Consider the following 27,456-nt stretch of genomic DNA (forward strand, 5'->3'; position numbering starts at 1 on the left):
TGGAACTAACCTATTAACAATATGTTATAGTGTCAGTTCATTTAAAGACTTTGTTTTTTGTACTTAGGGGTGCATTAGATGCATTGCACACATGTATATTCCTCATTCTCGTCAACAAACCATGTCTTCTCAGGGCGCGGTGTGTTTTTCATAATATAAATTGCATGTAAAATACAAATTATACTCTTTATTTTATTGTAGTACAAAATTCTGATGTTGCTACTTTACATCACCCATATATGTAACCACAAATTCCACATGACATTTGAGTACACATGTTTACATATGGCCGGTGAGGCAGTGATCATTCATAAAAGTAGCAAAAAACGAGAATAAGATGCAGCATAGTTCACCTAAGCAGTGTGCAGATTGTAGCGTGGTGGAATAGTCCATTTGCGCGAGGATGACATCAGCTACAAATAAATGTTGTGGTCTGCTTAGTCTAGTGCATGCTGGGAAACCTTTTTTGGGTCAAAATGTTGAGAAACGTTGACTCGTCCTTATTCTACCAAGTGCAGGAAAGGTAAGAAACACATGTATAATATGTACTCTGAGCATATCTTGTTCTAAAGGAAGTTTAATTGATGGCGATAGCAAAGGAAAGAAATGCGACGGTAACAGGAGAGAAAAGAAACTCTGCCCAACTATATGCTAAACAGACCCATATACGATTACTAAGTTTCCAAAAGAATGTCAAAGATCAAGATTGCATTTCCTACCTTTTCTGCATTTACACCAACAATTTTATTTATAACATTCTAATCTATAAAAAACTGGATAGATCAGGTTTTATCCACCAATTAATCATTACCTTTCCTACACCCCTTAGTCTGAAACCAGTCGCAAAACAGAATTGGTGCATCAAATCTACAAGCATATATATACCTCATACGTGACTATTTCATCACAGATTCATCCAGCCAACATCTAGAACCAAAATCCCCTTCTTGTTCCGAGTCTCCTAGTCTACCACCGCACCCTAATCCCACAACTTCGCCAAATCTTGTATTTACGATGGAGAATGTTTCCGTGCTGATTGTTGGTGCCGGTCCAGCAGGCCTCGCAACGGCAGCATGCCTTACCCAATTCTCCATTCCCTATGTCATTGTCGAGCGCGAGGACTGCAGCGCGTCACTTTGGCGCAACCGCGCATACGACCGCTTGAAGCTGCATCTTGCAAAGGAGTTACGTGAGTTACCACACATGTCATACCCGAGTTGATGCACCAACATACATACCAAAAGCATTGTTTGTCAAGTATTTGGATGACTATATTATGCGTTTCAATATTCAACCCAAGTATCTCACTAGCGTGGAGTCATCCACATATGACAATGATAATAAGTGTTGGTCCATCGTGGCCCGTGACATGGTAGAGAGGACAACAATGAATTTCAGTGCAAAGTTCCTTGTTGTGGCTAGTGGTGAGAATAGTTCGGAGAATATTCCGGTGATCCCTGGACTTGACAGTTTTCCGGGTGAGGTCATCCACTCGTCAAGATACAAGTCAGGCAAGCGCTTCTCCGGTAAGAGTGTGTTGGTCATTGGATCTGGCAACTCAGGGATGGAAATTGCTTATGACCTCGCGACCCATCGTGCCAATACTTCGATTGTTATACGAAGCCCGGTATGTGCACTTTTTAATTTATTTGGTAATAAGAACTATATATAATGTCATTTTCTTGTATCATGCAAGTTGCAAAGATGTGTGACATTTTTTGGGTGCAGATTCATATAATGACGAAGGAACTCATCCGGTTGGGGATGACACTAGCCCACCATCTTCCACTGAATCTAGTGGATAACCTCCTTATTATGGCAGCAAAACTCATATTTGGAGACCTATCAGAGAATGGCATCACAATGCCAAAAATGGGTCCAATGATGCTCAAGTCAAAAACCGGCCGATCCGCTGTGATTGATGTTGGCACTGTTGGGTTAATAAAAAAAGGAATCATCCAAGTAAGTATATCCTTGGACCTGATATAGACCTTATATATACCATATATATTTACTATGCCAGTTTATTAACATTTTATTTACCTCTTATAGGTTGAAGGAAGCATTAGTAAAATCATAGGGAATATAGTCAAATTTCAAAGCGGTGACGAAACCTCATTTGATGCAATTGTGTTTGCAACTGGATACAGGAGCACAGCAAATGTGTGGCTCAAGGTACTAACATTGATTTTTTTCTGCCTAAGTCAAATTCGTTTTTAAGCAACAATTCTTAGATCTGCTAACCAAGTTATTTGACATTTCTGTGTGTAGAATGGTGAGAGCATGTTAAATGACAATGGACTGCCCACGAAAGATTATCCGAATCATTGGAAAGGTGAAAATCAGCTTTACTGTGGTGGATTGGCGAGGAGAGGATTGGCCGGTATTGCCGCGGATGCCAAGAATATCGCCAATGAAATTAAATCTGTGATATCATCTATGTCCGGCTAAATTGGCCTTTATATGTAATTTAATGGGTCAAGTCTGTGATATATTTGAGACATTTTCATGCCAAGGCTCGTATGTACAAGGGAGTAAACTCTGCTCTTGTATATTAGCAACAAGGGACATGTAGTTCTATTCTCGTTGTGTAAAAGGGGCTTTGTAATTTTTGCTGAACTTACGATTTTCTACCGTACTATGTTTACCTTCAATTCATATAAGCAAAATTCCTAGGATGAGCAGTGTATTTTCTGTCGAAAAAACTCTTATGGCATGTTTATACCCGACAATGAACCACAGCGTAATCATCAACTACATTATTCGCTAGGATCCATTTGAGGTACTATAATGCCATTCATCAATCCTAGGATGACACTACGTGATGTGGATTATTTACTATATGAATGCAGAACAGCTGTTGATTGTCAAAATTCTGAATGACTGAATTCAATGTTAGAAACTTCGAAATAAAGTAATATTATCCTAGAATAAATAAATGTTCTACAAAAAAATAGTACTTGAAGATGAATACAACATGAGTCAATATGCCAATATGTGATGGCCGCCGGTGCAAATTCTAGGAGAAGTGAAGTTTGAGGTCACAAAAATTGACATATGTGCCAGGTATTGGAAGAACTTCAGTTTTGTCGGCAGTTAAGTTAGAAAATAGCTCAAACTCAAATACATCCAGAGCTGAGATCACTTCATACCCTTCATAAGTTTCATTACGAAGGGGTACAGAGCGATCTCAGTCTTTGATGTGTTTGAGTTTGGGGGAGAGGGGGGCGCACTGAAGCAAAAGTGTAGAAAATTAACCATGGCGATCTTGTTCTTGACCCGGTCGTTTTACCGTTTCCAACTAGATTAGATTGTCGACATGAACTTGTCGTGGGTTGTCACGAGTCAACAAGATTGTGGCGGCATAGTAGGGTACCGAGCGAGGGCAGTGGGATGGCGCTGACCGTTAACTCGATCGTGGTCAGAATTGTAGATAGTTTTGTCCTTGTATTCTTCGTGTGAGTACTTTATCACTTTGTCTCCACCGCAGTTTATCAGGTTCAACGAGATTGACAACTACAAATGGTATCAGAGCCAAGCATCAATGCTCTAGTGATCATGACTGAGACTCCACCACTTTCGTCGAAGTCACACTCGCTCTCGCAGATGCCGCAACACACATGTGAGCAGAGTCGCGGGTGAAGCAGGGTTTGGTGTGGAGGTGAGGTCGTGTGAGAGGGAGGCGGTGGTGGTAGGGCTTTCATGTACCCAACGATATGCCAGTAGTATAAGCTACCAGTAGCGTGGTAGACGGCACGCCTCCGATAACATACACCAATGGCGATATATCGGCGACGTGCCGGGTACACACCACATAGGGATTTTTTTGGCACGCCACAAATAGACTATTTCCTAGTAGTGCCTCCATCCTCTGTGCCCATCCAGCGCCCATTCCCTACTCTTCCGCGCGATCATGACACACTTGGCGTGAGAATCGGAGAGGTTGTTGGGATGCTTTTGTAGATACTAGGGTTAGGCTTAGATTTAGGGTTATGTTTTTCGTTGTGGCACTTAGCCTTGTGTCGTAAAGAGGCATTGATCCAGATCGGCCAGTGGCACTGGAAATCGACAACACGTTTCTTTGGTCAGCGTCAATGGAGGGGAACGGTTATGCATGGATTTGGCGTAAGCTTCTTCAATAAGCTCGTTGTACCTCTCCCTTGTCAACTTTCTTCTCACCTCCATGGAGTAGGAGGGGTGAGGTGGAACGGGAGAGACTAGAGGTTTGGCTTCGCCTACTCCTTTCTTGTTGATGCTTATTAGAGTTATATTCGGTTTTGCCTTGTATAGGTCGGTTGGCGCCTAAACCCTAGATGGTTTGGCTCATATATAAACTCTATAATCCCTCACATATCAATACAAGTTATTATTCTCTCCAAATATCATGGTATGAGACGCCTAGGTTTTCCGCACCTTGGCATTCCTCCACCACCCAACCCTCTGATGCATTGCAAACGTATCTATAATTTTTGATGCTCCATGCTTATTTTAAACCAATTTGTATATGTTTTGTTTATACTTCGTGGCATTTTTATGCATTTTCTGGAACTAACCTATTAACAAGATGTCATAGTGTAAGTTTCTGTTTTCTGATATTTTTGTATTTCAGAAAAGTTGTACAAGAAATATTCTCGGAATTGGACGAAACGAAAGCCAAAGTTCCTATTTTGCTGTCACGGAGACGGAGTCCAAAGGGGAGATGGAGAAGAGTCGGGAGGCGGCCACACCACCCCTAGGCGCGGGCCCCCTGGCCACGCCTAGGCATGGTGTGCCCCCCCCAGGCGCCCACCGACCTCGCCCTTCCGCCTATAAATTGACATCCTCGGGAAAAACCTAAATACCCGAGCCTCCATCCACGAAAAGTTCCATAGCCGCCACCATCGTCGACCCTAGTTTAGGAGGGTTCTGAAGCTCTTCCCGGCAACCTGCCGGAGAGGTAGATCACCACCAGAGGCCTCTTCATCACCATGCCCACCTCCGAAGTGATGCGTGAGTAGTTCATCTTTGGACTACGGGTCCATAGCAGTAGCTAGATGGTTGTGTTCTCATCCTTATGCTTCATTTTTAGATCTTGTGACATGCCCTACATGATCAAGATCATCCTTATGTAATGCTACATGTTGTGTTTGCTGGGATCTGATGAATATTGAATACTATGGTTGAGATTGATTATAGATTGTTTATATGTTATTTGTGATCTTGCATGCTCTCCGTTGCTAGTAGATGTTCTGGCCAAGTATGTGATTTTGACTCCAAGAGGGAGTATTGATGCTCGATAGTGGGTTCATGCCTCTAGTAATATGGGAGAGTGACAATAACTCCTAACATTGTAGATGTGTTGTTTCTACTAGGGAAAAAATAACAATTCTTTATCCAAGGATAATTATATTGTTTACTTTACACACTTTACTTAATACAATAATCTGTTGCTTGCAACTTAATACTGAAAGGGGTGCAGATGCTAACCTGAAGGTGGATTATTAGTCATAGATGCAGTTAGATTACGGTCTATGAATCTTGTTGTAATGCCCAAATGAATCTCATAGTAATCATATTTTCATGTATGGTCTTTATTCTGTCAATTGCCCAGGTGTAATTTGTTTACCCATCATGTTATTTATCTTTATGGAGAGACACCTCTAGTGAACTGTGGACCCTGGTCCTTTTCTTTTACACTGATAAATCCATCTACTGCAAGTACTGTTCTCTTTATTTCACTGCAAACAAACATCTCTTTCCACACTATACGTCTAATCCTTTGTTCTCAGCAAAACCGGTGAGATTGACAACCTCACTGTAAGTTGGGGCAAAGTATTTTGGTTGTGTTGTGTTCAGGTTCCACGTTGTTGCTGACACCGGTAGTGCGCCCTGCCAAAGTCAGCCAGCAACACCTTCATAAGTGATTTCTTTCTCCTACTGGTCGATTAAACATTGGTTTCTTACTGAGGGAAAAACTTGCTACTGTGTTTATCATACCTTCTACTTGGGGTTTCCCAACTGCGTGCTCTGCACAACATCACTCTCCTCCTCCGCCGCCTGGACCCCTCTTCTCCATGGAAGACTTCCGCGCCGCCTCTCAGCCTTTCGATACCATCACCGACATCTCCCCTTCATACCCATCACCCTAGATCTCACAGCCCACAACTACTATCATTGGTGCCACCTCTTCGAAGTTCATCTAGGGCGATGAAATTTTCTCGCCCACGTCGCCGCGGACTGTGTTCCACGCCTCGATGATCCACAATGGGTCAAGGACGACCTCGCGATCATCTAGTGGATCTACACGCGCGTCTCCACCGACATATTCAACCTCGTCTTCTGCAACGCCTCGTCCGTCGCCGCACTCTGGGTCGTCCTTAGCCATATTTTCTAGGACAACATCGACGCCCATGTGAACAACCTCAACATTGAGCTTCGCAATCTCGTCCAAGGCGCCTCTCCCGTTGGTGTCTACTATCAGTGCCTCTCCTCCATTGCTGACGAACTCCGCGAGCTAGATGACCCTACTGAAGAACGGAAGCTCATCAACATCCTTCTCGTCAGGCTCATCGAGGACTTTGACACGCAGACCTCCTTCATCCCTATGATGCGGCCTCGTCCCAACTTTGCGGAGGTCCGCTCCATCCTGCAGAGTGCTGATCGTGCGCACCAGAGTTGGGAATCGCGCCCTCAAGTCTTCATCGCCACTCCACGGTCTTTGCCGCCCTCCCCTGCCGCGGCCTCAAACGTGATCATCTCTTCGCGGAAATTGTTAACATCGCTGAAGGCCACGGGAAGTTTGATGCTGCCCAGAGAATTTGCCTTTTTACCCGGGACCACACCATGGAACTCCGTGGTGCTGTGCTTGAGCTACTCCTTAGTAAGGTTCATCTTCTCCAGAGTCTCCAGGTACATGATGTTCAGGCTGGCTCCGCCGTCCATGAGGCACTTGGAGAAATCATACTCGTCGATGCGGGGACTCACAGCCAAAGCGTAGCACTCTTTGGGGATGACGGTCGGGTGATCTGCCTGTCGAAGGTGCATGGTTTTTCCGACCACTTGACGTACTGTGGCACGGCCGGAAGTGTGGCATTCAGGATCCGGAGGGCTGATTTTTTTGGCCCGGACGGTTGGGGTTCCGAGGAAGGTGTGGTGTGCGCCAACACTCTTTTTGCCGAAGGGATTGGATTTGTTAGCTGCGAAACCCTCTTTTGGATCCGGTGAAGCTTCATCCTCTTCCATTGCCTCGGAACTGTCCTCGCCCTTCTCCTTATTTTTGCCCTTTCCTCCTTTTCCGTGTGGGCGGTGCTGCCGGGCGCGCTTATATCCTGCTTCCGGGCCAGTCTTCAAATCGTTGACCCATTTGCAGTTGCGATTAGTGTGGGAGGACTTGCCAGTAGACGGATCAATATGAGCTAGACATGGCATATCCCTGTATTCTTCATAGGTTTGGGGGGCGTGGAACCCAGCGACAGTGACCTCGTCAGCGCGCTGCTGGCCTCTGCCGGCTCTGCCACCACGTCCGCGGTCTCTTCCGCCTCCTTGACCTCCGCGTTGGAACGTCATGGCTACCATGTCGGATCCGCCGCTCTTCTGGTCATCAGGGGGATTCTTCCGCTTGTTGTTGTTACCGCTATTATCACGGTTCTTCTTTTGCTGATGGAGGGGTATATTTGTGGCTGTGAGTTCTCCACCTGCATCGTCATCAGCGGCGGTGTGAGTGCTGGCGATGCCAATCATGTCATCCAGCGTCAGCTTATTCTCGTTTACCAAGCAAGTTAACTTGTGCCGGAGCAGCTCCCCTCTTTGCAAGCCACCTATGAAGGCCAGCATTGCTGTGCGATTATCCACGTTCTCGCAGTCGTTTCTTGTTGCCAACCACCGAGAGAGGAAGGCTCGAGAGGTTTCGTTTTTCTTCTGGTTACAAGCCTGCAGATCGCTGGTCGTGGAGGGTCTTTTGTAGGTGTCCCTGAAGTGCTTTTCAAAAGCGATCTTCGGGTCAAACCAGCAAAAGATTGAATTCCCGTTGAGGTCGTTGAGCCAAGTGCGGGCTGGACCAACAAGGTACAACTGGAGCATGCGACATGCCATATTAGGGGACCCTTCGACAAAGCTGACCGCATTGAAGTAGTCATCGATCCAGGTATCAGACCTTTCACTGCCATCATAGTGCTTCAGATTTCCGGGTAGCTTGAGGTTCAAGCCTTTTGGTGTAGGTTCCTCTCGGATCCTCCTTGCGAAGCATTTTGGGCCTATGTACCTAGTCTTGTATTTGTTGAGACGTTCCCGTGCGTCGCGTGAGCCATGTCGGGCGGGAGACTTTGAGCGGGAGCGAGACCTTCGGCCTCCTCCTTCGCCTCCACCTCCGCCACTAGGTGGTGGGGAGGGAGATCTGCGAGGGGGCCGATGGGACCTTTTTCTTCCGCCTTCAGATTCTCCGCGGCCTTCACGGTGCTGACTCCGACTATGGTGGCTGCCTTCGCCATGATGGCGGTCGCCACCCTCGTTTCGGTTTCTGCGAGGCTCAGGCTCACGTTTTTCATTCCGGCTCCTGCGGGGTTCAGGCGTGCGCTCCTTGTTCCGACTCCTCGGAGGAATGACGTTGTCGCGGATGTTGATTCCACCAGGCCCATGGGGTCTGGTGTTTCTGGCAGGACTTCGTCGGCGAGGTGGCGGAGGAGGACACATGTTCCGGGGCGGAGGTGACGGGTTCCTATACTTGTCGCTGCCACCATACATCAGATCCTTTCCCTTGTTCTTATCCGCCGAAAGAGTTTTCGAGGGTATTGGGATCGGATTTGGATGTTCCCTGGTTCTCCTTCTGCGTTCCGTAGATCCGGTGCACGATTGCTCTTCACGATGTTCCCTTTCCGAGGCATTATTCTGTGTGGTAGATATGCATAGATCCGGGTTGGATTCCATCCTGCGCAAAGTGTCCTCCTTGCTCTGTTGCTGCATTGTTGAAGCGACGAGTGTACGAAGGTGGTTGATGTCGATTTCCTCATCGTTCTTGGCCAGGAGCTCTGCAGCCTTCTTCATGTTATCCTTTGGAGTTGCGAGCGGCTGATGATTGGTGGGACTATCAAAGTTGATCTTGCAGACCTGGAGGATCCTCTCTGCTTCCCTGTTGGCATCACCCATGATCGTTTCCCACCGTACCCTAAGTGCTTTGGCCTTGTCCAAGTATTCTATGGTAGTGTGCTCTTTCTCTTCGACCCGTTTCAGCAACTCCTCTGCATCTTGCCTTTCCTCCAGCATTACAACTGCGGTGTTGGCAAATCGTTCAGCGGTAGCCATCAGTTCCTTCCGTTTGGCTTCTAGAGCTTTCGGGTCTGCGGATTCTTCCGGAGTTATTGGCTTGGTTAAGATTTCCGAGTTCGCAATGGCCCCCGGCCTGCTGCCCTAGGGAGATCTTCTATGGACATGTCTTTCCTGTACTCGAGGACGCGTCCTTCTTCGGGATCTGGCAGGATGCAATAGCGCATTCAAGGTGGGGTATCCGGAGTGGATGATCCAAGAATTCTGGCGTTGGGCGGAGTTGCTTCGAGGTCAGTGTCTTGCTCCGGCCTAGTTACGATCGCAAGGACCTATTTTGGTGGAGCGGATTCTGCCTCAGCTCTCTCCTCATCCTCCAACTCCTTCATAGCGCGGTTGTACTCATCCATGTCCATGGAAGATTCGTCTTCAGATAATGGGCTTAGATTCTCGAGTATCGACTCTTCTTTGTTTCCGGCATCCTCTTGATGATCCGGAACGTTGTTGTCTCCGGCAGCTCCTTGCTGGTCCAGGACATTGTTTACTCCGGCAGCCTCAACCTGCATGGGTCCAGCTCCATGCGGAGGAGGGGCGGTTCCTACGGTATATGCGAGGAAGTGCACAAAGTGGCACCTTTGCTTCTCTAACACCTGGGAGACCCAGGTGGATCTGCATTGGTCTTCCACCGTAATTTCCTGCTCAGGGGTGGATTGGGTGGGATCGGATCTTCGTGACCGCGTACTGCTTAGCGGCGATCGCGTCACCGTTACTTACCAGGGCGTTTCCATCGGAATCGATAGTCTCGCTGATGAAGATGTGAATGCCGCCGATTGGGACAATGGAGAGCTTAACGGGGTCGGTCTTAGCCGGAATCCAGCACTCGTCCTGAGGGACGATAGGAAAGTTCCCGACGTAAAGGACACGCCCCACAACGATGGAGTCGTTGAAGCTTCCCATGGCGGAACCCTCCCGGTTCCGACCTCCAGACGCCGCTGGCCCCACGGTGGGCGCCAACTATCGTTGCCTATTCGACGATACCTCGGAGGAGGGATCCTCACGAGGGGGAGAAGAAGTAGGGGCCATCGGGCGGAGAGTCATCGGGATGGTGGTACGCGATTTACCCAGCTTCGGAACACCTGCACGATGATAGGGCCTACTACTGCTTGTCTGGAATTATCTGGGCGCTTTCGCATTGTTACAATGAGTTGTGGTTGTGCCTCTAGGGCTCACAGGATCCGGCTTATAAAGACGCCAAGATCTAGGGTTTACACGGAGAGTCCCAGTCGGAATACAAGTTGCCTAACTATGGAATATTACATTGCCGTGCACGTCAAGGATCCACCCTTTCTTATACGCCATACTAGATCCGGCTACCCCTGATGGGCCAGGCCGGATCCGACTTCCTGGCTGGTCGGTGGATCCGGCTCATCGTTCCTGGGCTGGACTTCATCCATCTTGATCTACAACAACTGGGCCGCTCGATGGACCATACGCCACCATCACCGCCTATGGGCCACCCAGGCTTGCCGGATCTAGCCACTGTCGATGGTACACCCATGAAGTATACCCACAACACCCCCTGCACCACCACCAACAGCGCCTCATGTTGCACCGACTTGGTGCCCCCAGCATGATCCCTGGACTAGTATGGTTCATGCATGGACTATGCCGTGGACGACACCTTCACCATATGGCACTCCTCCGGCCTACACCGGGGCTTGGAACCTCGGCCTCCGTCCGTCCACCGGTTCACTAGCCCTCCTCGATCCTCGGCCCCTGCAAAAGTGCACCATGCTCAAGCTTTGCACCCCGGCTACGCGGCACCACCCTACATGTACGACCATGTTCCGGCCCTATCGTACGCCACATCGACCGCGCCCGGGCCATCGTCATTGACTTCTACACCAAGCTGGGACCTGGCCGCTTTTATAGCTGCCATGAACAATTTTACCCTCAACAACACCGAAGGTACATATTGGATTTTTTGATTCTGGTGCATCTTCGCACATGTCTTCGAATTTGAATTTTCTATCAGCTTGTTCTTATTCCCCTTTTTCCTCCATTACCACCGGTGACGGCTCCTCTATTCCAATCTCTAGAACCGGCAATTCATATATTTCACATCCGCATGTTCAATTTCTCTTACAAAAAATTCTTCTAGCTCCTTTTTAATAAAAAATCTCATATCTTCTCGCAAATTTACAATTGATAATCATGTATCATGTTGGGGATATGCCCAAGAGGCAATAATAAAGTGGTTATTATTATATCTTTGTGTTTATGATAAATGTTTGCATCCCATGCTATAATTGTATTAACCGGAAACATTAATACTTGTGTGTTTTGTAAACATAAAAGAGTCCCTAGTAAGCCTCTTGTTGAACTAGCTTGTTGATTAATGGACGATCATGGTTTCCTGATCATGAACATTGGATGTTGTTAATAACAAGGTTATATCATTAGGAGAATGATGTAATGGACACACACCCATAGTAAGCATAGCATAAGTCAAGTCATTAAGTTCGTCTTGCTATAAGCTTTCGATACATTGTAACCTAATCCTTTGACCATGAGATCGTGTTAATCACTTACACCGGATGGGTGCTTTGATGATATCAAACGCTACTTCGTAAATGGGTGGTTATAAAGATGGGATTAGTATTCTGAAAGTATGAGTTGAAGCGCATGGATCAAGAGTGGGATTTGTCCATTCTAATGACGGATAGATATACTCTGGGCCCTCTCGGTGGAATGTCATCCAATTAGCTTGTAAGCATGTGACTAGGTCAGAAGGGATGACATATCACGGTATGAGTAAAGAGTACTTATCGGTAACGAGGTTGAATTAGGTATAGAGATACCGATGATCGAACCCCGGATAAGTAAAGTATCGCGCGACAAAGGAAATCGGTATCGTATGTTAATGGTTCATTCGATCACGAAGTATGGTTTCGTCCCCGGCTACGATGACACTGGCTTAGTGAAGAAGATGAAGTTTGGACCCAATCACGTTTTCACTTTTCCCCTTAGGGTCCTCCTTGCAAAGTTCAGGGATTGGCTTGTAATTTATTTTTGATTTCAGCCCCTTGTTGGGTTGTCTTGTAATTGTTGACAATAGGGCATCTCCAGTGGGCCGACTCATTTCGAACGTCCAAAATATCTGCGCGCGTCCGTTTGCGTCGGCTCGCGGACGCAAAAATGGTCATGCGTCCGTTTGCATGGGGGTGGCTCCAGTGGCTCGACACATTTCGGCCACGGGCCATTTATTTTTAGAAATATCGGAAAATAGGAGAAACAAGGAAATATCATCAATATATGGCCATGATATTGGCTCAAATTGAGGTCTCAAATAAGTTCATCATATTGTGCACAAGCTACGGTACAAAATGTAGTCCAAAAGGTGACCAAACATGGCTAGAACATCAAATATAGTCCAAAGGCAGGCCATGGTGGTTGACAATGGCGCCATAGATCAGGCATCTCGCGCGCGGATTTTGGCGTGCTTCTTCATGAACCAGGCCCTCATGTCGCTGTCCATGTTGCTCAAGTTGGCCATCATGATCCTTGTGTCCTCTGCATGGATCTTGGCCTCTGCGTCACGCAGTTTGGCCTCGGCGTCTGCCTTTTTGGCCTCGATGTCCATCCTTTGAATCTCAATGACCTCTTTGATGAGGTTGAGGTAGATGGCAGCTGCAACCTCTTTTTCGAGACGCTTCTTCTCGTCCCTTTTGGCCAGGGCAACTTGAGACTCATTTATGATCTTCTCCAAGGTATGGCTCCACGCAAGGGCTGGTGCCTCCCGGGCTAGATCGGCCTTGGTAGCCTTTATGGCCCCGGGACGAGGTGGAAGGGCTTTCTTCCCAGGATCGTTGTCTTCGCCGTCGACGACAATCGGTTCTGTCCCATTCTTGACAACTTCATGGTAGGCCGCATAGCCAACCCTCCACTTTGGCGCGTCCTTCTGCTTCTCCCAGCAATGGACCATATAGAAGCCCTTCTTATGTGTTGCCTTGAACTTCTCCAAGGCCCCGGAGACCTGCAATTGGTAAAAGTCCGGATCATGGTTTGCAATTGGTAAAATCCCGGATGGAATGATGCTCGTTTCTTTACCACTCCAAGCACGCCTGTGCCGCTCTGGGGTGGGCAAAAACATGATTGACGGCAGCGCATAACTTGGCAGTCTCTTGGGGGAGTCCTGGGCGGTGGCTGCGAGGGTTCCCTAGGAATCCATGGTGGCGACGAGGACGTCCATCGCAATGGCATGGAGTGTTGGCGCCGGTCAACTTTGATTTTTCGCGCTGGGAATGGCCACTGGCGGGAATGTGAGTGATGTCCCAGCCACTGACGCGCGGGTCCTATGTGAGATTTGGCTGAAACTCGGCGTGTCCGTGTAGCGTATGCGGAGACGCAAACTCGACGCATATTTGGGCTAAGTTTGCGTCTCCGCGGACAGCCCGATCACTATGCGTTGGCCTTGGGTCTGATCCTAGATACATTTTTCGACCGCGGGAACCCAAACGGTTGGTCCGTTGGAGATGCCCTTATCTAATAGAGCAACTTGGGGGGAGCTGCTTTACACCGACCTGGTCGATGTATAACAGCCACCGACCACCCTCCAGGTCTTTGTTGGACCGGCCCACGATTCGCTGAGACTGATTCGCTGTGGATTCCGTGCGGATGGACCAGCGCACACCCAGGCCAGGTATGTTGGGCCGGCCCAAGGTTTTTTTCCTTTCTCATTTTTTCTCTGTTTTAAATCTGAACAGTTTCAAATTTGAACAAATTTCGTATTGAACGATTTTCGAATTTGAACAAATTTTAAAAAGTGAACGATTTTTCGAATTTGCACAAATTTAGAAATTGAACGATTTTCAAATTTGCACAAACTTCGAATTTGAACAATTTTCGAATTTGAACAAATTTAAAAAATTGAACGATTTTTCGAATTTAAATAAATTTTGAAACTGAACGATTTTCGAATTTGAACAAATTTCGAAATTGAACGATTTTCGAATTTGCACAAATTTCGGATTTGAACAATTTTCGAATTTGAACATTTTTGAATTTGCACACTTTTTGACTTTGAACATTTTTGAAATTTGAAAAAAATTCAGATTTGAACAAAAAAAAGAAAGAAACACAAAAGAAAAGAAAAAGGAAAAAAGATAAAAAACGAAAAACGAAACAGAAAACCGAAAAAAGACAGCAAACTGGGCCTGGCCCAAACCCGACCAGGGGTGTGCGGTGGCCGGTAGCCACCGACCTGGTCGGTGTATAGGTTTTCCCCAACTTGGGTCCTTCTAGATAGGGGTGGACTAACGAGCTGCTCGGATCGTTAAGGCTCGGCTCGTTAAGCTCGTGGTTGTTAAGGCTCGAATCGTTAAGCTCGTTAAGAATAACGAGCTGAAATCATTGTTCGGCTCGACTCGTTATGTTCTTGCGAGCGCTCGCGAGTAGCTCGTTAAGGATCGTTAAGTAGGCAATGGAAAACAAACATGTGTGCATTGCCTGGTGAGGAAGAGAGGAAGCATAGGTTTTTGATATTAATGTAGGAGTTTCAAGCATGGTTAAAGAACACTATTTTGCTTGGCCGCTTCCGGCCAAATATTTGAGATAACTAAAGTGACTCGCAGTAAAACCTGATGAACCCTAGCTTGTTACCGATCTTAACGAGTAGCTCACGAACATAGTCGGCTCGATTGTTTAACTCGTTAACCTTAATGAGCAAAAACTAATGCTCAGCTCGGCTCGTTAACAAAACGAGCCGAGCTCAAACGAGTCGATCAAACGAGCACTCATTTAACTCGTCGACCTTCGAGCTTTTTGTCCAGCCCTACTTCTAGACCCATCCTTTGTTTAAAAAAAGGCCTATCACGGACCGAAAATAAAGCGAATTTCCGAAGCGGGGCCTCAGGGTGTATAGTTTTACGTGGGTTAACAATAGCATCACCAATTTGACCCGGCCCAACAAGCAGTCGGATGTACGCAGTCGTCCATTGCGGGATGGCCTCACAAGTTCTATCTCTTCTCGCCTAGAGCACAAAATGCTGTGAGTGAGCAGGGGAGAAGAAGATGGCTGCCACCAGCCTCAGTTCCCCTCCCTCCAAGGTTGCCACTGCCAAAGTAAGCTTCCGGTCCATCTTCTTTCTCCCCCTTCTTTTTTTTCTCCAATCTCTTGGAATCATGTTGTTTGAAGTAGAGCTGATATTATGCCGGTCAGGCCTTGCAACGAGTTTAGCGCACGACGAGATTGAAATTCTGCTTCTCAATTTAGCTCGCACTTTGAAATACTAGCACCAATTTGAGTATAGGTTCATCTGACAAGCGCCCTGAAGTTACGTGAATTGCTTGCTGAATCTTTGGTTGTTGTATGTACGCAGCGAGGAGGCATCTCCAAACCTTCCTCGTCCTACACCCAGCTCGCCTTCTGCTCCAGACATGCCTTCCAGAAGATAGGAACCGCCACAGCTCTGCAAAGGCCTCAGAATGAGCTCAAGCACGCGAGGCCCTGCGCCACCACGGACAACGACCGGGCGGCACCGGCAGAGGCAGTACAGGAAACAACCATGAGTAACGGCCAGCAGCCGCAGCCGCAGCCGAGCGAGCCGCCGAAGCGGGTGCCGCTGACGGCGCGGGAGCGGCTGCGCGCGGCGCGCGTGCTGGGCAAGTACGCGGCGGAGCCGGCGGACAAGAAGAAGGGGTCGCCGGAGTTCAAGAGCGGGTTGCTGGACGCGCTGCGCGAGACGGAAGGCGGCGGCGGCAAGAAGGGCGGGAGGAAGCGGTCGGGGCTCCCCGAGGCGCCAAGCAACCTGCTGGACGACAAGAAGCGCGGGATGCCCAAGCCCGGGTGGACGTTCGACTGGATGGCGGCGCTGCCGGTGGGCACGGACGTGCTCATCGTCGCGGCGTCCTTCAGCATCATCACCACCGTCATGTTCGGGACCACCTACCTCGTGTGGAAGCTCGGCGCCATACACTTCAACGAGTACTAGCACGTCTTCGTCTTCGTCTTCAGCTCGCTGTTGCTCTAAACAAGTCTTTAGCTCGCTAGATTGGGTGGTAGGAACAATCTATCTGGAGTGCCTGATGATGCTGGGTTCGAGAGTTTCGTGGTTTATGTACAATAATGCTGTTTACTGTTTCAGGCAGATTTTGAGCACAAAAATACACCATGTTTGTACGAATTACGAATACTGAATTTTATACTATAGAAGTTATAGACTGTCTTCTACAATTTGTGGTGTCTATTGAACACAAATGTGGCTGTAGTTTAGTGGTGAGAATTCCACGTTGTGGCCGTGGAGACCTGGGCTCGAATCCCAGCAGCCACACATCTTTTTTTCAGCTTTTTTGCTGTATCCTTCTACTGACGGATAGATCATGCTGGATGATTAACGATCTTGATTAGACTGTGTTGATGATGCACTGACAACCAGGGTCCACAATTTCGCCCTCGCCCTCCCATCCCCTTCGTCTCCGCCGCCTCGCCCATCGCCATAGCCGATTTCCTCCCCTCTCAAGTTCCTCCGGGAGATGGACCCCGACGCAGGTGATTTTTCCCCATTTCCCCCCTGGACTCGGTCGGACCAGTGCCACCCGTCAGACGCTAAAACCCTAGCGCGCGCTTTGCCAAACCATTCCTTACAGGCGCGGGCGCGGAGATGAAGGGGGGCGTCGGCAAGCAGGTGATGGCGATCCTCGTCGGCCCCCCGGGCAGCGGCAAGTCCACGTTCGCCGAGGCCGTCCTAAACGCCGCCAGCGGCCGCCAGTGGGCCCGCGTCTGTCAGGTGACCTCCACGCGTTCTCTTCGTTCTAATTGCTTAGTGGTGCCAGTGCTATCTTCTGAATTTGATGTTTGAATGAAAGAAAAATCGCTGATGTCAAATGGGGGTTCATCTGATGCAAGGTCTGAAAATGCTTGCATTTTAGGAGTAATATATTATGTTACTGGATTATTAAGTTCGAAACATCAATTCAGTCTAATGGGAGTAATACTGAACTTACAGAAATGGCACCACATGTGGATTTAGAAAACATCTCAAACTTAAAAACACTAAAATCCTATTTCCTGAGTATGTAGGAGTGATTTGAGTTGTGCATTTGGCCTGCGATGAAACGAAGCAAGTCCTGCGCGATTTTACTTGTCTTGCTTCATGTTAAGAATCATATTCTTCAGCCGAAAATCCAGTTGATGTAACAGCATTTTGTTTGGGTGCTTATTATTGTCTAGGACACAATTGGAAAGGGCAAAACTGGGACCAAGATACAGTGCTTGAAGGCCGCAGCAGACGCTCTGAAGGAGGGAAAGAGCGTTTTCATTGACCGGTGCAACTTGGAACGTGAGCAGCGTGCTGATTTTGTGAAACTTGGCTCCACTCTACAATCGGATGTGCATGCTGTTTTCTTAGATCTCCCTGCGAAGGTTTGCATCTCGCGCTCAGTTAGCCGAACGAACCATGAAGGGAATGTGCAGGGCGGGATGGCTGCCATGGTTGTGAACCGCATGCTCAAGAAGAAGGAGACGCCCTTGCTCACTGAAGGTTTCAGTCGGATCATGGTCTGTCAGGATGACGATGACATTAAGAAGGCAGTTGACACATATAGGGCATTAGGGCCTTTAGATAGTCTTGCTTCAGGAGTGTTTGGTCAGAAGAGTAAAGCGCCTGTACAAGCTGGTATAATGAGATTTCTAAAGAAGGTAGATACCTCTAGTGCTGAAAAATCCAGTGGAGCTATGCTTTCATCAAGTGGTAGAAAGCCAGGGCAGCAAGGTACATCACCAAAACAGGTCAACCTTGAAGCTGTTGGCGCCTCTTCAATGGAAGTAGAAAACAAGTCGAAGAACATGAAAATAAATGAAGGAAAGAGTAAAGAAAGTGTTTCTTCTGACATCAATTTGCACACTCTAGCATTTCCATCAATTTCTACTGCTGACTTCCAGTTCGATCTTGAGAGAGCGTCTGAGATTATAGTGGATACAGCTTCTGAATTTGTGCAGAAGCATGATAATGGAAGACTAGTTCTTGTGGACTTGAGTCAGAAATCAAGAATATTGTCGTTGGTCAAGGACAGGGCTGCTAAGACGAACATTGACTCTGGCAGATTTTTCACATTTGTGGGGGACATCACCCAATTGAAGTCAAAAGGAGGTCTTCAATGCAACGTGATTGCTAATGCTGCCAACTGGTAATTACTATTCTCACTTAATTCATAAGATGAAATGTTCTATTTAGTACATATTTACGTCCAGATTATGTTATATCATTGAGTACTTGAATACTGCTTTATTCCTGCTCGGATTCAAACTGGACATTTGGTTTTTAATTTTTTAATCTTCTGCAAGCAAAAATGTTTAGGACCCTCCTCATCTATCATGGACCTGAAGATGATACCTGTAACTTTCATGCAGGAGGTTAAAAGCAGGAGGTGGAGGGGTTAATGCAGCAATATTTAATGCTGCTGGAGAAGATTTACAGCGTGCAACCAAGGAATGTGCTGACACATTGAGACCTGGTAGCTCTGTTGCCGTTGCGCTTCCATCTAGTTCCCATCTGCATCAACAGGAAGGAGTGACCCATGTCATACATGTTCTTGGACCAAATATGAACCCAATGCGGCCAGATTGTCTGAAGAATGACTATACCAAAGGGTGTAAGATTCTTCATGATGCATATACTTCACTTTTTGAGAACTTTGCATCCATCGTCCAGAGCCACACGGTGAAGCAGAATGATGAAACTTCATCAAAGAAGTCAGCGTCTGAAGTGATATCACCTAATGATTCAAAAATGAAGCGACAGGACAGCCATGATTCTGAAAGGGCCAAGAAATATAAGTTGCTTCCACCTATTTTGACATCAAGGCAAAACCATGAGCACAAAGGGAGTAATACACAAAATTATAATGATAAGTCCACTGGATCGTCTGATGCTCTGAATCAAACTAGAGAGGAAGACAGCAAGAAGAATGGTGCGGTCACCAATAAGACCTGGGGATCCTGGGCACAGGCTCTTTACGAGGTTGCCATGCACCCAGAAAAATACAAGAACTCAGATTCTATCCTGGAGACATCTGATGAAGTTGTTGTTCTAACGGACCTCTATCCAAAGGTATTGTGAAATTAAACATCCTTTCGCCTTTATCTCTATGCTACCCATAACTGTGATTGACATCTCAAGAATGCTCTTTATGCAGGCCAAGAAGCATGTGCTGGTGATATCTAGGAGAGATGGTCTTGATTCTCTAGCAGATGTCAAGAAAGAGCACCTGTCTTTGCTGAGGAGTATGCATTCAGTTGGGGTGAAGTGGGCACAGAAGTTCCTAGAGGAAGATGCATCTCTGATATTTAGACTTGGATATCATTCGGTACTGTCTTAACTCAGTGTTGAACTGTTTATTTCCCAAAGTTTATGATGGCATGAACAAGATCAAAACTCATGTGTTTGGTTTTTGCAGGTTCCATCCATGCGGCAGTTGCACCTTCATGTTATAAGTCAGGATTTCAACTCACCCAGCTTGAAGAACAAGAAGCACTGGAATTCCTTCACCAGCGCGTTCTTCCTTGACTCTGTCGATGTCATGGAGGAGATCGACCAGCAAGGATCCGCAACCATCAGCCCTGACGAGAAACTTCTTGCAATGGAGCTGAGGTGCCACAGATGCAGAAGTGCCCACCCGAACATCCCCAAGCTCAAATCCCACATCGCAGCCTGTAAGTCCTCATTCCCCTCCCATCTTCTGAAGAAGGACAAGCTGTTGTCGTCAGATTCAACACCGGGTATGGACTGCGCTTAGAAGAGTGAACTCAACAGAACAGAATGATCCTTGTAAGCACATTTTGCATTTCGTGCTGTTAGAAAGGATGGACCACTTATGGGTTTCTCTGCCAATGTTGCACAAACAACTTCCTCTGACGTTTGCTGAGCTTTTGTAAATGTTCATGTCCTATTCTGCATTCCATATGGTTTCTTGCATGTCTTCACATCTTTGTGTTAACCTAATCACTACTATACGTGCATAGGTATCGATACAATGTTCTTGAATAGAAATATGGAGTGAGATATTAGTGCATTTGATCCAGTTACAAAATATTCGAGCACAAAGTACTTGTGCAGTTGTGCTCCATTAAAAGTACAAAGTGGTGCTCGTCCGGCTTGACATTGACATGTGAGCAGAGTACTTTTGTTCCACCAAACCTACAAAGTAGTGCTAATTAATGCCAAAATGATTTTAGTTTTTTGTTTGTTTGCTTTTAGACACATAAACTTCCTGTATTTGTGAGTGAATCAACCGCGCTTGGAATCATCGTCGTTCAGGATCTCGTAGAAAATTACTTGATCAATGGACAATGTTTCCTGGACAAGCTGTTCTTTGGAACCTGCAAGGAAGGAAGAACACCATGACACATGAGAAGCGCACGACTTGCAAATCATGTTCAAGCGAATGATCCTTAAACGCAGCTGGTCTATGCAGCTAGCGGCAAAATAACACAAAATAGCTAGACAATTCAGAGAGCAGAGGACACGTACGGGAGATGGTTTACTAGTTTCAAGAAAGAACTGAACCATCATGATGAATTGTCTTCATGACCTGACCCCAAGATTCAAATGTTGAATCGTCGCTTCCCTCTGTCGAAACGAAATGCCGTTTCCCTTGCCAGGAAAACAACAGCAGATGAACCAGACCGCCTTAGCGGCAGATAACTCCGTCCCATGTCCCCCTCACATGCGGAAACTTCAAACTTTCAAAGGTTGTATCTATCTATACTTTTCTATAGTGCACAAAGCAGCCTTTGATATTCGCGGTACCCACGTAAACGCAGAGCATTGCTTCTGCTTTGGTTAATTAACAATGGCCAATTGACCATTCTTTTGCACGGGGACCCGCCTTAGTCGGCTAAACAACAGAGGGTGGCACTATCAAAAACCACAAACAAACATATGGCTCCATTAGAGGCAACGAGTGCTTCGTCAGTTCCGTGCAGGTGCACGCACGCTGGGCTTTGCTTACAGGAAGCTGCCAAGTAGCGGCTAGTGCCAAGCGTACTTGCTCCACTTTTTAGAAGAAAAAAAAAACAATCTGCTCCAATAGTTGAAAAGGAGCATCAGATGTGCCCTTGCTTTCATATTTGCTAGTTTCAGTGTTCATGCACGTTGTATATCATGGATCTAGCGCTCCCAGATTCCTCAAGCAGCCACTCAGAGTAGCTCATGGTTTTCAGTTATTCTCGGTGACCATTTTCGTAGCAGATACTAGTACACAGATAGCAGAACAAGGCATCGTAGATCTAGTGATCCCAGTTTTCTTAAGCAGCCATCATTCAGAGAGTCGGTTCATGATTTTCAATTTTACCCGGCCAAACATTTTCATAGCAGATACTAGTACACAAATAGCCAAGGCAAGCTAAAAAAAGTCTCATAATCGTCGTAGCATTCGCAGGGTAAAACACGGGATGGGCTTAAAAACTAGACACAGAACTAACTACATAACAGAGGAACATATAACAGAAGGCCAAAGGCAAATTGTTCACATTATTTGATGGCGCCCAACAGCCAACGTGTTGCTACTACTGCTACAATTGAGCCGCGCATGCTTGGTCTACTGAGGGTTCGGTGGCCTAGAGTTGGCAGCAGAGACCCTGGAGCCCCATTCCAGAAGCTCTTTGCTGGTGTCGTCCTTGTGCGCGATCACTTCAATGAAGCAGAAGGAGTCCTTTTTCTCCCCTAGCGCAGTCTCTATCGCCGCCGTAAGCTCCTCCTCGCACTTCACCTGGAAAATACAACAGTATCACAGAATCCATCAGCAGCAATTCCACAACCTAGGCTCATTCTGATGCTTGCGTTGGTCTGTACAATCGAGCAATTGCTTACCTTGGCAGTCCAGCATTTGCCCTCCCCATTGTGGATGGCGTCCACAAGGCCGGTGTAATTCCAGTTCTTGATGACATTATAAGGTCCATCGTGGATCTCCACCTCGATGGTGTATCCACCATTGTTGATCAGGAAGATTATGCTGTTCTGCTCGCACCGCAGCATAGTCGACACATCCTGTGCTGTCACCTGTAGAAAATAGAATTTCTCACATTAGAAACAGTCTAGTGCGCCAAATTGCAACACATAGCAGCAGATCAGATCAAGAGATATTTCACCTGGAAGCTACCATCACCAATGCAGGCAATGACACGCTTGTCGTTTGCTCCTTGTGCGTACCCAAGCAATGCACCCACTGACCATCCAATCGAACCGTACTGCATTTGGAATTCATACCTGCAGTGTGCAAACAACCCTGCTTAGAACAAGGAAAAGAACGAGGTTTAAACATGCACCGTTGCAACATTATAGTATCAGAATGCTCACCCGCAGCCCTCAGGCAGCTTCAGCTTCTGGCAGTTGAACCAGGAGTCACCGGTCTCGGCTAGAACTGCATTGTCACTCGTAAGCATATTCTGGATGTGCTTGAAGAGCACATTGACACGCAGCGCCTCGTTCGCCTCGCCCTTCAGTGGATGACCCTCAGGGACAAATATCCTCTTGTAGTTCTCGTAGGCAGTGGTGTTCTTCTGAACCCGCTTAGCCAATTCAGACAAGTACTCCTTCATCATAATGCAGCCGAATGCCGGGCCGTTCCCAACGGTTACACGATCAGGCTGCACGATGATAGCCTTGTCCTTCTTGAGCAGGAAAGAGTAGCCAACAGAGCTGTAGTCATTGAAGATAGGGCCTGCGAAGAGGTACGCGTCGGCCGACTCAACAATTTCGGCACAGAACGCGGTGCTGACGGCGCCCCAGTAGGTGCCAATGAAGTGCGGGTGCGTCTCTGGCACAAGCCCCTTGGCCGATGGCATTATCGCATAGGCATAGCCACTGGAATCTACAAGGTCCCCGAAGGCCTTTGCTGCCTTTGCCACGCGCAATTTGGGGCCGGCAACTAGGACTGGCTTCACCGCTTTGTTCAGGAAGTGGACAGTTGCCTCCACTGCAGCCTCGAGCCCCATCTTGTTGCTCATCCTGCAGTTTGACAACACAGTTCAACTCATTAGATGGCTTGAAATAACCATATGACAGCACAAAGTGCAGTATGACAAAAAAACAACTCAATTCAGTTCACCAGGTCACTTCAAATAGAATTTACCATCTTAAATTCTCAATATTAATGATTCAACTAGGCGCAATCTTTGGGTGACAAATTTGAAGCTTCCAGCAGTTAAGTGCATGCAAATGTTCCATGATCGAAGATAACGTGTTGGCATAATACAACAATACTAAAAAACAATACAGGAAAAGAGAAGGCTGATGAGAAATAGGGAGAAATAGTACTTGGGGGCGAGGAACAAGGGGACTGGATCCGGGGTAAAGGTGGGATGCAGTAGCCCGGGGAGATTGCAGCTGATGCTGATATACACGGGCTTGCTCTCCCTGAGCGCCGTGGCAATCGCGGTGTCGATCTGCTCGTGTGCGTCGTCCAAATTGGTGACCACAGCCTGAATGAATTTAGGAACCAACGAGATCAAGAGCCGCTCCTGAAGCCCAACTAGTTATTACAGCAATCAGGGACGACGCAAATGGTTGAAGAAAGAATACCTGGTAGCAAGTGATGGTCTGGAAGCAGCGGAGCTCCTGGGAGAAGTCGGGGACGCCGATGGTGTGGTGGAGGATGCGGTTGGTGCCGTAGTCGTTGGAGTTGGGCCCGCCGGCGATGCAGATGACGGGGAGGTTCTCGCTGTAGGCGCCCGCGATGGCGTTGAGCACGCTGAGCCCCCCGACGGTGAAGGTGACGGCGCAGGCGCCGACGCCGCGGGCGCGCGCGTAGCCGTCGGCCGCGTAGCCGGCGTTGAGCTCGTTGCAGCAGCCGACGAGGCGCAGGCCGGGCTCGGCGATGAGGTGGTCGAGCAGCGTGAGGTTGAAGTCCCCGGGCACGGCGAAGACGTCGCCGACGCCGACCTGGACCAGGCGGCGCGCCAGGTGCCGCCCCAGCGAGGCCTCGCCGGCGGCGGGCGACGCGGACATGATCGGGGCCCCGTGCGCCGACGCCGGGCAGCCCACCGCGTCGTTGGCCGCCGTCGGCGCCGGGCCCATGGTGGTGTCCATCACGATCTCAGGGCGGGGAATGCGCTGGTGGAGTGGGGGATGACACCGGAGCAGAGTGGTGGTTTCGGGGAAACCTTGGTTGGTTTTGTTGCTTTGATTGACGTGTGTCGGGTCTGGGTGTATTTGGTGTGTTTGACGATGTGAGCTTTGGTGTCCTCCTTTTATACCTGGGTGGCACGCGGACAGCGAAATGTGATTTACTCAGATGATAGGGGTTTTTTCTGCAAAATGTGCCCGCCCTTTTTCTTTCCTTCGGGAAAGGGAAAACCACGGGCCGCGCTGCGCCGCGGTAGGAGCTGCCCCGGTGAGGCTAGTCTGGAGACCATACCCGCGGTAGGATCAGTTACCAAACCATGCCTGACGTATCCTGGTTCACATGTCAGCTGCACATATTGGTATCAGCTCTGAATCTTGATTACATTCGCCGCGCGAGACAGGGTTGGGCGTGCCTGGCTGAGGGCGGTACCTGGTTTCGTGCATAAAGTCGCGGTTTTGGGTCCTGTTTGATGTTTGATGCGCAGACGCGCAGTCATGCTTGATCGTTCGATATTTATTTTTTTACTTTACTTTTCTTTTTTGAAACAACGTTTTGTTTCTCTTCAAATAGTTTTTTTTCCTTTGCGATAAGTTTTCTTCAAAAAGTTGTGTTAGGTATTTTTGATTCTTGTGAAAAATATATATACTCCCTCCGTCTGTTAATACTACATGTCTAACGGTTCTCTAAATCTGAATGTACATAGACACTAAATAGCGTCTAGATACATCCAGATTTAGACAAATCTTTGACGTCTATTTATAGACAGAGGTAGTAAGACGTCAAAACAAAACTCTCAAAAGGCTTTACATTTAGGAATGTAGGAACTAGGAAGTACATCATACATCATGCACGGGTGTAACAACTAATATGGATACATCTAAATCAGAAATAACTAATATGAAACGGAAGAAGCATGTCTTTGGCACTTTGAAGAGATGCGAACCATGGTAGTTTTAAATGCTGATGTAGGCCTCTAATCGCCGCTCTTGGGCTGGCCTAGCAAATAAAAGTCGCCATTGATAAGTGCATCGATGATTCTACAAACCCCATGCTTTTTCTTTTCTTCAAACTGTTCTTTCTTTGCAAAAAAGTTTTCTTCAAAGAGTTGTGTTAGATATTCTTGATTCTTGTGAAAATAGCAAGTAGTACAACCTTTGTTTCTAAATATTAGACGTTCTGCAGTTCAAAATTAAAACGCTCAAAACATTTAGGAACGTAGAAAGTACCCGGGTGCACACGTGATCATAGACCATACACGGGAAATTGGGTTCGCCAAGTACTCCATCCGTCTATAAAGGGTGTCTGTATCCAGATACTAAAATAGGTCTAGACATATTAAAGAGGATAAATCCCACTCTCAACCTACTCTCCCTCTAGCAACCAAACAAGTGTTAACGGAGGGGAACCGGACGCATCTCCTCGGAAGACACCCTATGGATTGTACTCCCTATGGATCGTTTGGACGGTTGTCTGAGCTATTGGTCTCACCGAATTGTACCCCCTATTTCAAAATAGGATGCCTATCATATTTAGATAAAGTCAAACTTCTCAAAGTTTGATCAATTATATAGAAAAAATTATATATATTTATAATCTCAAACTATTATTTTTGGAACCATCATAAAATATATTGTTATATTATGTGCATTTAAAATTATAGATGTTGATAGTTTTATGTATATAGTTGTTCAACCTTTAAAAAGTTTAACTTGAACTAAAACTATAAGTATCCTAATTTGGGAAGGAGAGAGTAACATACTAGTATCTCCTTTCGTGCTTTGCATTATATAAAAAGGAGTGTTTATTTTATGGGAAAAAAGGGAGGGTTAAATTTTGTAGGATCTTTTTTCTATATGAACTTAATAAAATTTCTTAAGGGCTTAGATGGAGTATATATCAAAGAAAATTTTTCATTGACTCGCCTCTTGGCAAAAATCTTTAAATATATAGATGCTCTTAAGTCCTTTGTTAAAAGAGTGCAAGAACATGAAACCGCGCCGCCTTATGTAAACCGAAACCTCCCACCGGTTTCGACCTTTCCGTCGTAAACTTGAAAGCTGTCTCTAAACAAAACAATACCAAGAAGTAAAATAAGAATTGGAAGCTGGCTCGAAACCTCCAGATAGTTCGCTCCGAGACAAACGAATTGCAGCGATTTGCTGGCGATTTGCTAATTTAAAAATCTCATGTATTATAGCCTGACGCCTACTATCCTGGTCGGGTTTGATCCATGATGCAGAAATAAAGTGTAATCATCGGCGTATGACAGACAAACTAGTAAGTGTCAGCCGGTCTTCCGTCATGCACGAGTTCAGCTTACGCTTTTCAACAAAAAGAAGGTTGAGTGTCAAGGTTAATGTGTACTTTCTCTGTTGTATCTAGTCTATTTTTAGTGTGATGCTCACTTTATTTAGTTTGTACCTAGTTTACTTAAAAATATCTAAAACATCTTATATTAGTGCACGGAGGGAGTATACATGTACAGTATATATCTACGGAGTAGCTAAAAGCAGAACGGCCAATCCGTCGTCTGAATTATATAAAATAACAAAATAAACTAGATGCAAGACTTTCATGGGTCCCACTGTCATAAGCTGGTAACTGCCTTGACACCCACATTCAATCGGCTATGCACTGCCCAACTCGGGTACGGTGTGTGGCCTCTGAACTAGGGTGTCAAGGTGGGATCCCAGTGGGATGTCATTTTATACTATGTAGTTCAAATTTTGATGTCAAAATTTATACTAAAAAGTCAAATTATACTACAAGTGGGACAAAAGAAGGATCCCACTTGACACCCTTACCAGAACCCATAAGTGTGGAGGAGTCAAATCTAGTGGGCTCTCGATCGTTCCGTTGGTCGTCCCCATCGGTCATGAAGCCAAATCGTAGTCAAACCCAGTACGGCTACCGCCTACACCTACATTCACATTCTCTCTGCCGCGGGGCATGCACAGTTGTACTTGTGCCCCTTGGTTTGACATGACGAAATCATATGCAATCTGCCCTACTCAAGTTGTACCCTTGAAGTAGGGATGTAAACGGATCGGATCGGATCGGATATTGCTCTTACCATATCCTTTACCATATTTTTGTAAC

The 27,456-nt window shown here is 46.8% G+C and overlaps 3 protein-coding genes, 1 non-coding gene and 1 pseudogene across 4 annotated transcripts; 4 read left to right on the forward strand and 1 right to left on the reverse strand.

Annotated features, from left to right (window-relative positions):
• Positions 1-1,014: 1,014 nt before the first annotated feature.
• LOC124698003 lies at positions 1,015-2,451 on the forward strand (annotated as a pseudogene).
• A 12,751-nt stretch (positions 2,452-15,202) lies between these two features.
• LOC124702172 lies at positions 15,203-16,451 on the forward strand. The gene is made up of 2 exons (XM_047234292.1): positions 15,203-15,357; positions 15,615-16,451. The coding sequence occupies exons 1-2, from the start codon at positions 15,307-15,309 to the stop codon at positions 16,224-16,226; spliced, it is 663 nt and encodes a 220-aa protein (XP_047090248.1). The 5' UTR covers positions 15,203-15,306; the 3' UTR covers positions 16,227-16,451.
• A 42-nt stretch (positions 16,452-16,493) lies between these two features.
• On the forward strand, positions 16,494-16,565 carry TRNAH-GUG. The gene has a single exon. It is a non-coding gene; the product is annotated as a tRNA-His (tRNA).
• Positions 16,566-16,682: 117 nt separating this feature from the next.
• Positions 16,683-20,194, forward strand: LOC124698004 (transcription factor bHLH140-like). The gene is made up of 6 exons (XM_047230527.1): positions 16,683-16,783; positions 16,882-17,021; positions 17,465-18,420; positions 18,644-19,343; positions 19,429-19,599; positions 19,690-20,194. The coding sequence occupies exons 1-6, from the start codon at positions 16,768-16,770 to the stop codon at positions 20,026-20,028; spliced, it is 2,322 nt and encodes a 773-aa protein (XP_047086483.1). The 5' UTR covers positions 16,683-16,767; the 3' UTR covers positions 20,029-20,194.
• Positions 20,195-21,569: 1,375 nt separating this feature from the next.
• Positions 21,570-24,335, reverse strand: LOC124702173 (pyruvate decarboxylase 2-like). The gene is made up of 6 exons (XM_047234293.1): positions 23,814-24,335; positions 23,550-23,713; positions 22,590-23,240; positions 22,382-22,499; positions 22,104-22,292; positions 21,570-22,002 (listed from the first exon to the last, which is right to left on the reverse strand). The coding sequence occupies exons 1-6, from the start codon at positions 24,318-24,320 to the stop codon at positions 21,832-21,834; spliced, it is 1,800 nt and encodes a 599-aa protein (XP_047090249.1). The 5' UTR covers positions 24,321-24,335; the 3' UTR covers positions 21,570-21,831.
• Positions 24,336-27,456: the final 3,121 nt, after the last annotated feature.

Source organism: Lolium rigidum, chromosome 3 (assembly GCF_022539505.1).
Source record: "Lolium rigidum isolate FL_2022 chromosome 3, APGP_CSIRO_Lrig_0.1, whole genome shotgun sequence".
NCBI classification, from domain to species: Eukaryota; Viridiplantae; Streptophyta; class Magnoliopsida; order Poales; family Poaceae; genus Lolium; species Lolium rigidum.